We start from the raw sequence: 13,158 nt of genomic DNA on the forward strand, positions 1-13,158 counted from the left end.
GCAACTTAGCCCATATGTTTTTAGTGAGGGGTTACCCAGAGCTTGGTTCAAACACTTGGTGCAGAAGTTTTAGAAGGATAGGGTACCAAATTTATGCCCATTTTAGGAAGGCCTCTACCTTCTAAGGAACAGAATTTAGTGACTGATAGAACTGATTTTTCTTATTCTATGGTTATACAGTTTGGTGACTTTGGTAACAAAGTGCAGAATATTCTATTAAAAAACTGGGTTATTCTGGAAGCTAACAACGACCTTACAGACACCCTGGGTAACAAACCATTATTCTCTTATAAGGTGGGCCACAATATGAAACATTTATTGAGCACCCCTTAATTACACCAGGAAATGTGAGGGGGACAAGGAAATGCGGCAGGTGCAGTTTTTGTTCCTACGTTTTGGAAGACAGAGATTCTGATAGGTAACCCTACACAAAAAGCAGAGATATTTCTCCAACTAATGAAACAGACGGTGTACAAATTCAGTAGTATCCAGCAAAAGAAGAAACACCAGCTGTACCACAGCAACGTAGTTTATTAAGATAGTAAGCACTTTCAGGGATCCAACCCCTTCATCAGACAACAAGTGAATATACCTTACACAATTTATAGTGGAATCAATTAAGGACAATTAGCTTTCCTTAAGGAAACAGTAACGGTAATCTAATAAACATATTAACTATAGTGAAAAAAACATAATTGTCCTTAATTGATTCCACTATAAATTGTGTAAGGTATATTCACTTGTTGTCTGATGAACGGGTTGGATCCCTGAAAGCGCTTACTATCTTAATAAACTACGTTGCTGTGGTACAGCTGGTGTTTCTTCTTTTGCTGGATAACCCTACACAAAGCCTAAGGTTGGCTGATGGTAACTGTACCACATCAGGGTTGGTATACGTTAGTATTTGCATTGGTTGCAATGCGTTTTACATTGGAAAGACAGAGAGGGCTTTAAGAGGAAGAGTTTATAAGCATTTATACACTATTGAAACTCATAATAACAACAACCCCCTTTATAAACACTCACATGTTTGTACCAACTTTTTATGTTACAAGTTTGGCATTTTGGATGTTATCAGACGTAATATCAGAGGGGGTAACTGGAGTAATGAGATTGAGAAATGTGACTTGAGATGGCAACTCAAACTTAATGCTAACACATTTCCTAGCATCAAAGAACATATTTCCTTGATGCCAGTTTTGAGAGAAAAAGTGAATGACATAAACAATATTTTTCAGTAGTTTGTAGGGTTTATATCATGTTTACACATTTTTTTACTTTTTCATTTTGTATTTTTTTACACTGCATTTTTTAATGTTTTTTAAGGGTAGTTCAAAGGTTAATGTGTATTGTCACTTAAAATTTTTATTTGAGGTACTTGAACCAATACTATTTAAGGATTGTGGCATGGAAGCACCTTTGGTTTTGATAAAGTCTGTAACTGTGTCAGACAAAAGTGTTTACCTTATTTTACCTTGTGGATTTGTGCACATATTTTGTTGGGAATAAACCTGTGGATTTTTATATATTATTTGGGCTTGTGACCTTGGATTGACTGGCTCTGAAGTGTTTTTTATGTTTCTGGTGTTTTTATTCCACTTTTACACGCTTGTTTTGTTTTGGTATGTGTGTGTGTGTGTGTGTGTATATATATATATATATATATATATATATATATATATATATATATATATATATATATATATATATATATATATATACACACACACACACACACACACACATATATATATATATATATATATATATATACATATATATATTTTCACAGTAGTCAAAACTGACAGTTGCTGAATGGCAAATGTTGATCACATTTGCTTGACTGCACAAAATCTCAGGCAGCATTAAAATAAAAAGAAAACACTTTTTCTCTCTTTTTTTTCATTTAGCCGATTCTCAGGTTGTCTGAAAAAGCAGTGGACAAAACAAACTGAATACACATGCGCACACACACACACACACACACACACACACACATATATATATATATATATATATATACAGTTACACATAATGGTGTGTGTGTGTGTGTGTGTGTGTGTGTGTGTGTGTGTGTGTGTGTGTGTGTGTGTGTGTGTGTGTGTGTGTGCGCGCGAGTAACTGCAGACATAATCCAGTTTTGCTAGTGCATTAAGGCACTTCAGGATGGTTTTGTAGAAGGCACTTTGCATACGTAAGTTGGCATTGCAGTTGTCTTTGTGCCTTTCTGTACACCTCAGCGTGGGGTCACCCTACAACAATGCTGCAATGCTTTAATAGATACATATGTATTACCTGACTGAACAACAGCATATGTGTTTGAAACTGCAACACTTAATTACTGCAATTATGGAACTATATTATTCTTCTTCTCTTAGGGTTTTTGGAGAAAAACAGAGACACCCTGCATGGTGACATAATTCAGCTGGTTCACTCATCCAAGAACAAGTTCATCAAGCAAATCTTTCAAGCAGATGTTGCTATGGTAACCCACACAATTCTTAAATTGCTATGCATATTGGCCTGCTATGCTGATGAAAATGTTCAACTAACACTTCTGGAAAAACTCTGCCAATGTATGTTTGATGGGCAAAGTCCATTTAGAACTTATTTGGGGAAAATTTCATACAAAATAGTGTTTCTGTATCTTCATGCTTTTTTGTTCTGGATCAGAAGACATAAGTTGAAACACTCATTTCATTCTTATGCACCTTAATGCACATATAGAAGGTTTTAATTTGCCTCTCTTTTCTTATTGATTCCTTTCTCTTTTACAATAGTTGTTCCTGAGGATGACAGAGGCTGACACTGTTTCAGGTTTCTTTAATGCATTTGGTATACAGAAAATCAATAAATAAGATAGGGCAGAGTACAAACTACAAGCCAAGAAAAGTTTACAGTGGTGCTGTAACCAGATGACTAAGCAGCTGTGGTTCTATTGCAAACAACTATGTATTTTTACTTCATCACTTTCAAGATTTATATGTACCATTCACAGTTTCTGTCCTAAGCTTGTGGTAGTGTCATGTATGAAATATCGCAGCATCTGAGAAACATGGAATACTTGTGCAACACGTCTGAAGTTCTAAAAGCTTCGTACAGCAAAGTATACAATCTTTTGTTCACCAAGCAAAACTTTTTGACAGCATTAGACATTATACATGTATTCAGTTTTATTTATCTATTTCATTTCATTTTATTTTGCTGAGCAAATAAGTTCCACATAGCTCACTGCTCTTTTTCAAGGCACAGCAGAAGAGAATATTGCCCCAGAAATAGTTTTCTTACCAAGCTGGTGACATAGAGGGATAAAGTCCTGACTACAGACCAGGTGACCGAAGTGGGATAATCAGCTTGGGATACTTGATGAGAAAGTAAGTGAAGATAGGTGGGCCTATCCATGGGTAGAGACATGCTGGGCAGATCTCCTCATGGAGCCCTGATGGAGGATGAGGCTTGCAGAAGGATCACTATTCTGAGATGAGTGGGGAATCTGAGGTAGCATAGGAGGAGGGCATACCACCAGCTACCACATGGTCACTGCAGCAAGGAGGACATACCTTTAGGTTATACCTCATGGCCCATCATCTACCACGTGCATGATGTGTCAGTAAAGGGGTGTGGATTACACCAAGAAGAAGGTCTCACTCATTGTAGTATGACAGTGCCACACTTGTCAAGAGCCTGATGGAGCAGATTCCAGAAGTAGGAGCAAGCCATGTGTGGTCTTACAGAGGATTCCTCCAGGTCATAAGAACTGTAGCTTCAGGGGCTGTAGGGAGTGTATTTCTGTCTCTTTGTACACGTTTAGGAAGTCTGCAAGATGAGTTTGGTGGTAGGGGAACATAAGAAGTGGATATTCAGATGAAGTCTGAAAAAGCTAGAAATGGAATGAAAGTGGAATATGTTGATCGTCCCAATAAAACAAGATGATTTAGGATTACTTGATTTGAAGGGATATTTTAGAGGTAAACAGTTAAGGCTGATATATGTAACACAAGCAGAAGGTTATAATTGGAAAGGGATGAAGAGATGAAGTGTGGGGTTCAAGAAATAATGAGACAGTGAGATATTAGTTGCAGATTCTTGAGGGGGAATAATAACCATAGAGAATATTGCACTCATAAAGTAGCAGAAAGTATTTTAAGAATTAAGCAACAGATACATGAAGGAAAAGATTTTGCAAATAGTGATGACTGCAAGTAGGGATACAGAAAATAGGCAAGAGGGACTGGAATTTATTGGAGAAAACTGGCAAAGGAACAAAAGTATTCGGAGCAAATAACTACAGAAGGAGGGGTAACAGAGTGGTAGATGAGGCCAAAAAGAAGTTTGGATTGCAGGTTAGAGACTATCTCCCCTATCAGGGACTGATATCAGAGAATAGGCAAAGAGAAAGAGAGAAGGAAATCTTAAATGAAAAACCTGCATTTGTTGAGTTTTTAGATGAATCTAGAACAGAAGCTACTGTTAAAAAGGGGATAATTTGTAAAGTATATAAAATATTGCTTGATAACTTTAAGAATCAATCAGAGGAGGTTAGAAAAGATTTACAAGGGCTCAATGGGAGGACATCTGTACAGCTCCCATGTTCATAGGTTCATAGGTTCATAGGTAGGTACTAGGCTATCTGCCCAAAGGCATTTATAAGCCTAGCTGGAATGTGTTGGCTTTCGCTGCCCCCTTAGATTAGCTCCCTGTGCCTCTGTCCAGCAGAGTCACTGAAGTGATCCCAGGGGTAAACTTTCTGTTTCCCATCCACTCGTCAAGGTTTCTCTTGAAGAGTGTTAGTGAGGTGCTCTGCCTAATGTAGATTGGAATCTTGTTCCAGAGCATGGGAAGTCTCCGGGACAGGAATCTATCCCTCCAGTACATCCTATTTATTGTTATGGTGAGGTTTAGATCCCTAGAACATGTGGCTTGAGGGGATATGGTTTTCTTTAGGTGGAGCATGTCCATCAATTCTGGGTTGGACATGGCCTTGTATGTCAGGCAGAGATCACCTCTGAGTAGGCGGTATGCAACCAAGTACAGCTGGAGTTTCTTCAGTTAAGCTGCATAGGGCATCTGTTGGAGGCCAGTGATCCTCTTGGTGAGATACTTCTGTGGTCTTTCCAGCTGTTGCAGGTGTCTTGTAAGGTACATCCCAAATGGGGGCATTGTACTCTATGATGGGTCTGATGAGTGATGTGTAGAGGGGCACAATGACCTCTTTTGATCTGGATGCAAACCTTTTTTGTGATTAGGTGAGCCACATAGAAGTATTTTCTAACTATTTTGGCAATGTGATTATCAAAGGAGAGATCACTATCTACTTGCATCCCCAGATCCCTTATTACGTCTTCCATATTTAAGGGGCTACCACCTATGTGGTAATTTGTGGGTACTTTGTTTTTTCCAAAGGGGATGACTATGCACTTTTTGGCATTTAGTTTGAGGCCATGGTTTTGACACCAGGTATCTGTCTCAGTGAGACCCTTTTGGAGGATGTCTGTGTCAGCCGGAGAGTCAATTATAGCCCCTAGTTTGCAGTTATCTGTGAACTTGGTCAGCCATAGTCCTCCTGTGCTTGCCTGTACCTCTGAGAAGTATATGCCAAACAGGAGGAGTCCTAGGACTGAGCCATGGGGAATTCCACTTGTAACCGGTTTAGAGTCAGACTTAGCTCCTGCAACTCTTACCATGTGGGTTCTTTCCTTGAGTCATTTGGCAACCTATCTCATGACATAGGGGTTTATGTTCAGGCTGGTGAGCTTGTCTATAATACCAGAATGGAGAATGGTGTCAAAGGCTTTTGCGAGGTCTAGGTAGGCTGTGTGGACCACTTTTCCCTCATCTATAGCCTTGGTAACTGTCTCAAAGAAGTCCACCAGGTTTAGGAGACATGATCTGCCCTTAACAAAGCCGAACTGGGTAGGGTCAAATGTTTGGAGATTCCCAGTGTCTCTGTTAATGAGATCCATGATGATGCTCTCCATAGCCTTGCAGACCAAGCTAGTCAGGTTTATAGGGCGATAGTTCCCGGGGTCTGTTGTGACTCCACCTTTGTGGAGTGGAATAACCATTGCTGTGCGCCACTCTATGGGCACATAGCCTGTGGAGAGGCTGAGTTTGAACAGTGTGTTTAGGTGAGGGGTTAGTTCATCTTTGAGCTCATGTAGGACTCAGTCTGGGACACCGTCCAGTCCCATTGATGCTGTGTTTTTGGCTTTGGAGAGGGCTGTTTTAACCTGAGTGTCTGTGATTTCAGGGGCACTACATTCTTCTGGTATGGTTATGGGCTCTTTTGGGGGTGAAGTTTGCACTGAAGCTGTCTGTCAGGATGTTGGCGATATCAGTCGGTTCAGTTTATTTTGTGCCATTCTGCACTAACTCCAAGCAGATCTGAGAATTGCCACTTAGATTCTTGACATAGCTAAAGAATGCCTTGTGGTTATCTTTGGAGTCCTTGGCAATTTTTCTTTCAAAGCTAGCCTTGGATGATTTTATGAGGGATCGTAGTTTCTTGCTGATACTGATCAGGGATGTCTTCCCTTCTTGGGATTTTACTCTTTTCTGTACTAGTTTCCTCCTTCTATTGTATAGCTTGTTTATGGCAGGGGTCCATCAGACTGGTTTCCTTTTCTTGGAGGAGTGAGTCTTGGTTTTGCTTGGGATAGCATGATCCATGCATTTATGTAGGTGCCCATAGAGTGCATTAGTAAATGATTTTGCAGCTTGGGCAGCATTATCCTATAGCATGGGGGATTTGAAACTTTCCACCCTGGTCTTAAGTAACGTAAAGTTTGCTTTTGAAAAGGTTTTCACGGTGGTTTTTTTGACCGGGGGTGGGGGCGGAATGTGGATAACCAGAGTGATTAGTTTATGGTCAGATCTAATCAGCGAGGGGTTGACCTTCGGTGTGGGACACCGGTTGCCCATGTTGGTGATGACCAGGTTCAATATGTTGTCACCTTTTGTGGGGGTGTTGACCAGTTGATCTAGGGCATTTGAGTTTATAAATTCTAGGATATGTTGGGCAAGGGAGATAGTACTTGAGTAGTTCTCCCAGTTAATGTTTGGGTAATTGAAATCACCCATTATCAGGGTGTTTGGTAGGACCTTTATGCATCAAAGTCCAGAAGGTTTAAGATTTTTGCTTGGAAGTGATTGCACAAGTATTTTTATAACCCAAGAAGACTTTAAACAATTTTTCCTCAGGTAGATAGCACATGTTGGTTGTGTGAAAGGGAAGAAAGTGGAAATATGTTTTTTGGGAGAGTAATGAGTAGACAGATTTTAAAAAATCCCTACAGCATACTGTCAGAACTATATGGGGAGCAAATTGGTGTAACAAAGGAAATGATTCTTTTGTTCTTGAACACATGTGAGGGATTACTATCCCGTCTCAGTATATTGTTCTTCCTACATGGCTTCTTATAGAGAGTGGTAGACAAATTAGCCATCTCATCTTTAGTTATACGTACATCAAGAAAAATCATCTCAGAGGAGGACACAGTACTAGTGAACTTTAGGAAACTCGCAGTACTATTCCAATGGTCAATGAAATCTCCTGGTTCATTCTCAGTCCCCCCCCCCTCCGCCCATAGTAAGGCCACGTCATCAACAAACCTTCTGTAGAACAGCACCTTAGAAGTAAACTGACAATCAAACACAAACTTTCCTTCCCATGTTGTCATAGCTATTGGCACACGAAGATGCCAATCGACACATAACGCATGCACTCAAGTCACTCCACAACAAGTACAAATACGACTCTGTCATTGTCCATGCTGGAGTGAATGACTTGAGACGTACCTCCCTGGACTACATGAAAAGAGACATGGAAGAGCTCTTGGATCATGTGGCCCAGGCAGGTATGACCCTAGCCCTGAGTAGCACCCTGCCTTCACCCAGAATGATACCACAGTATAAGGACAAATTACTGACTTCAACAATTGGCTAAGCTTCTGGTGTCATTCAAAGGGGATCCAGTATATGTCTGCCTGGGAACACATGATTGACAAACCACGGTGCTTTACCAGAGATGGTCTGCACCTGTCACCCCTGGGATTCAGGTTACTGGCTAAAGCTCTTGCCACCCCTATAGTGCCTTTTTTAGGCAAGGTTCAAAGGATAAAACCACCAGCGTAACAGATTCAAGCATGCAAAATCTGAAGGTAATGCTACTGAATGCTAGAAGTCTAAAGCTCAAAATGCACTCTCTTGAGGCACTCCTAAAAATGGAGAACATCAATATCTGTGCAGTAATTGAGACCTGGTTCAAGGCTCCAGAGAGCACCCCTGCAATACCAGACTACAACTCTTACCACACTTTTCGGCCACAAAACCAAGACCGAAACACTAAAGGTGGAGGAATGTCCATATTCACCAAGAATATTCATACCTCCAGGCTAGTTGCCCAACACAATGCATCTGAAATTCTCCAGGTGCAACTAACACTAGGTAATACTGCAATCCAAATTGTAGCTTGCTACAGATCCCCCACCATGCCCCAAGATTCTCACTACACCTTTCTAAACATACTGGAAAATATTAAGATATAACCAAACACCCTAATACTGGGTGATTTCAACTACCCTGCCATTAACTGGGAAAACTACTTGGGTACCAACTCCTTTTCCCAACGGTTCTTGGAATTCACAAATTCCAATGCCCTGGATCAACTAATCCATTGTCCCACCAGGGGATCCAATATCCTAGACCTGGTCATTACCAACATGGGAGATAGATGCTCCACACCAGTGGTCACCCCCTCATTGGACAGGTCTGACCATAAGCATATCGCCCTTGACATCCACATCCCACCCCCACCCCCCAGTAAGGAAACCTCCTTAAAAAACTTCTCCAAAGCCAATTTCATGCTATTGAAGTCAGAAGTGACAAACTTCATGACACCCATTCAGACGGGATCTGAAAGTTCGACTGCAGAATCCTACACTAAGGCACTGTACGAGCACATCCACTTGTGCATGAATTGTGCCATCCCAAATAGATCCAAGATGCTCTTCTCCAAAAAAGGAAGCCAATCTGGTGGTCCCCTGTTATAAATAAACAAACTATACAACAGAAGGAAGAAACTGTTGCAGAAAAGAGGAAAATCCCAGGATGCAAAAAACTCCCTCACCAGCCTCAGTAAGACTTAGCTGAGATCCCTCATAAAATCCTCAAAAGCTAGTTACGAAAATAAAATTGCCAAAGATTCCAAAGACAACCACAAGGCATTCTATAGTTATGTCAAGAATCTAAATGGCAATGCTCAGATCTGCTCTGAGCTACAACAGAATGCCATTAAATATATTGATCCCAAGGATATTGCCAATATCCTGGCAGATCGATTTAGTGCCAACCTCACCCCCTCTCACCCTCTAAAGGGCCCATCTCAATACCAAAAGATTGCCAAATTTTGGTAATCACGGCCACACAGGTAGAAGCCGCACTCTCCAAAGCTAAGAATACAGCATCCATGGGATCAGATGGCATCCCAGGCTGTGTACTACATGAACTACAAAATGAACTGGCACCTCACCTAAGTGTCATGTTTAATCATAGCCTCACCTCAGGCTTCATGCCCACTGAGTAGTGCACAGCTACAGCTATCCCACTCCACAAGGGGGGATCCACCTTGGATCCCAGGAACTACCATCCCATCAGTCTGACAAGCCTGATCTGCAAGGGCATGGAACGCATTATCATGGAACTTATAAACAAAGACATTGGCAACCTTCAAACACAGGACCCCACCCTGTTTGGGTTTGTGAAGGGCTGATCTTGTCTCCTGAATCTGATTGACTTCTTCAAATCAGTCTCCAGAGCTGTGGATGAGGGCAAGGCGGTCCACACAGCCTATATGAACCTCGCCAAGGCCTTCAACACCACCCCCCACTCTGGAATCATAGATAAACTTACTAAGCTGGGCATAAATCCCTATAGGTTCATAGGTTCATAGGTTCATACTAGGCTATCTGCCCGAGGGCATTTACAAGCCTAGCCCATCGTTTTGTGGCTTACGCCACCCCTTAAGTATGGGGAACTATACCCATTATTTTGCTGTGCCTCTGTCGAGCAGTGACACTGAGGTAATCCCTGGGGTATATTTGCGATCTCCCATCCATTGGTCAAGATTTCTCTTGAACAAGGCCAGCGAGGTGCTCTGCCTCACATATACCGGGATTTTGTTCCACAGCATAGGGAGTCTTTGGGTGATGAATCTATCCCTCCAGCACGTCCTATTAATAGCCGTGTCGAGGTTTAAGTCTCCGCCTTGTGGCTCTGGTGGATCTAGATTTTTGAGGTGAAGCATATTCATCAAATCTGGGTTTGACATGGCCTTGTATGTTAGGCAAAGGTCACCTCTGAGCAAGCGTGGCGACTGAATAGAGCTGGAGTTCTTTCAGTCGGGCAGCATAGGACAGATTTTTGAGACCCTTTATCCTTTTGGTGAGGAACTTTGTGGTCTCTCCAGCTGCTGCAAGTGTCGGGTCAGATACATTCCGAATTGGGCATTGTACTCAATCATTGGTCTGATGAGTGATGAGTAAAGGGAGACCATGACCTCCCTTGATCTAGATGAGAATCCCTTCATGATAAGGTGGGCAATGTAGAAGGTCTTCCTAACTACTTTAGCTACATGGGTGTCGAATGACAGACTACAATCAACCTGGGTCCCCAAGTCCCTGATAACTTCTTCTGTGCTCAGTGGATTGCCACCTATTTGGTAGCTAGGGGTAACCTTGTTTTTCCCGAAGGGTATGACTATGCATTTTTTGGCATTTAACTTTAGGCCATGGCTCTGGCACCAGTTATCCGTTTCTGTGAGACCCTTCTGAAGGATATCTGTGTCAGATGTGTTTTCTACTATGGCTCCCAGTTTGCAGTCATCTGCAAACTTTGTCAGCCATAACCCTCCTGTGTTTGCTTGTACTTCGGAAAAGTAGATGCCAAACAAGAGTGGGCCCAGGACTGAGCTTTGTGGGACCCCACTTGTGACAGGCTTTGAGTCTGACATGGCGCCAGCAACTCTGACCCTGTGGGTTCTGTCACTCGATGGGTTGCCAACTGGCTTACTGACAGAACTCAGACTGTAAAAGTAGCCGACTCCAAATCCAGCTCCAGACAAGTGACACGTGGTGTATCTCAGGGTTCAGTCCTGGGACCACTCTTGTTTGGCATCTACTTCTCTGAAGTACAGGCCAACACTAAGGGACTCTGGCTAACAAAGTTTGCAGATGACTGCAAACTGGGAGCCATTACTGAATCCCCAAATGATGTGGATATTCTACAAAGGGACCTTACAGAAACAGATGTCTGGTGCCAGAGCCATGGGCTCAAGCTTAATGCCAAGAAATGTATAGTTATCCCCTTTGGAAAAAAACATGTACCCATGAATTACCACATAGGTGGCAGTACACTAAACATCAAAAGTGTGATGAGAAACTTAGGGAAACAGGTGGACAGTGGTTTCACTTTCAATAACCACATTGCCACAACAGTCAGGAAATCCTTCTATGTGGCACACCTCATCACTAAGGGGTTTCATCCAGAAAAAAGGAGGGCATTGTCCCACTGTACTCATCCCTCATTAGACCCATTGTAGAGTGTAATGCCTAATTTGGTATGTACCTCACAAGACATCTGCAATAGCTGGAAAGGCCACAGAAATACCTCACTAAAAAAATCACAGGCCTAAAGCAGATGCCATATGCTGACCGTCTAAAAAAACTCCAGCTATATTCTGTGGCATATCGTCTACTCAGAGGCAATCTCTGCTTAACATACAAGGCCATGTCAAACCCTGATCTGTTGGACATGCTCCACTTAAAGAAATCCCAATCCCTCAGAGCCACACGCTCCAGGGATCTAAACCTTGTCATCACAATGAACAAAGCATGCTGGAGGGATAGCTTCCTGACCCAGAGACTCCCCATACTCTGGAATAGATTGCCCATACATGTCAAGCAGAGTGCCTCATTGGCCTTCTTCAAAAGGAACCTTGATGATTGGATGGGAGATAGGAGATTCACCCCGGGGATCATGTCAGTCGCCCTGCTAGACAGGCGTCCACAGAAGTAAATATTGTGAGAAGAAATTTCCAGGGAATTGTTATGGCTAGGCTTGTATAGTCCCTAGGGCCAATAGCCTAGTACCAACCTATGAACCTATAATATTGACCAGTAGCTGAAGTATTTGTAAAGAAATGTGAAGATGAATTATTTGCTTGCCTTTCTTGTTCCCAGGGTGACAATTCTAAGAGGAATGGGCATGATTTTTGTCATTTAACTAATGAAAAGCGGTCTGCATTGCAGGCACTTCAGTCTGATTACTCTATAGTCATTAAAAAGGCAGACAAAGGTGGAGCCACTGTTTTAATGAATCAAGATTTTTATGTAGGATCTATTCATAGAATGTTAGCAGATTTAAATGTTTATGATAAAGTGGATGAAGATTTTATATGGGATGTGCAATGTTCTATTTTCTTTACAATATGTGACTGTTTAGATATTTTTTATATCACTGAGCAATTTACTGATGATTTAAATGTGCAACATCCTGTGATACCAGTGTTTCAGGGGTTCCCTAAAGTGCATAAAAACTTGGTTTCACCACCTCTGAGACACATATTTTCGTGTAGGAAGTGGCTCACCGAGCCATTTTCTATATATGTAGACACGCAGCTACGACCCGTTCTTAATAAAATATCTATTGTACTCAATGACACTAAACATTTTTTGATGGACCTTAGCCTGTTTGTGAATGGAAATACAATTAATTTAGATAGTGTTCTTTTAGTAACTCTAGATGTAGAGTCGCTTTTCACCTGTATTCCGAATCTGGAAGGTTTGAGTCTGATTAAGTCTTTTCTCACTCTTCACAGTAGCTATGATGTCAAACAAATAGATCTCATTTGTCTATTTTTGGAATTGGTGCTCACTAACAATGTGTTCTTGTTTCAAAGAGAATACTATTTACAAAAAGTTGGTGTAGCTATGGGCACTTCGTGTGCCAATAGCTACACCAACATGATGTTAGCACAATGGGAAGGAAAGTTTGTGTTTGATTGTCAGTTTACTTCTAAGGTGCTGTTCTACAGAAGGTTTGTTGATGATGTGGCCTTACTTTGGGGGGGACTGAGAATGAACTAGGAGATTTCTTTGACCA

General features: G+C 41.6%; 1 protein-coding gene across 1 annotated transcript in view; it reads left to right on the forward strand.

Moving 5' to 3' along the window:
• Positions 1 to 13,158, forward strand: part of MYO7A (myosin VIIA) — a 1,588,820-nt gene that overhangs the window by 520,609 nt on the left and 1,055,053 nt on the right. Inside the window, exon 15 of the mRNA XM_044073349.1 lies at positions 2,379 to 2,485. Coding sequence (XP_043929284.1) covers positions 2,379 to 2,485 — 107 coding nt within the window. The remainder of the gene's footprint in view (positions 1 to 2,378; positions 2,486 to 13,158) is intronic.

The sequence above is a fragment of the Protopterus annectens genome, chromosome 5.part1 (assembly GCF_019279795.1).
Source record: "Protopterus annectens isolate FY-2018-M chromosome 5.part1, PAN1.0, whole genome shotgun sequence".
Lineage (NCBI taxonomy): Eukaryota > Metazoa > Chordata > Ceratodontiformes > Protopteridae > Protopterus > Protopterus annectens.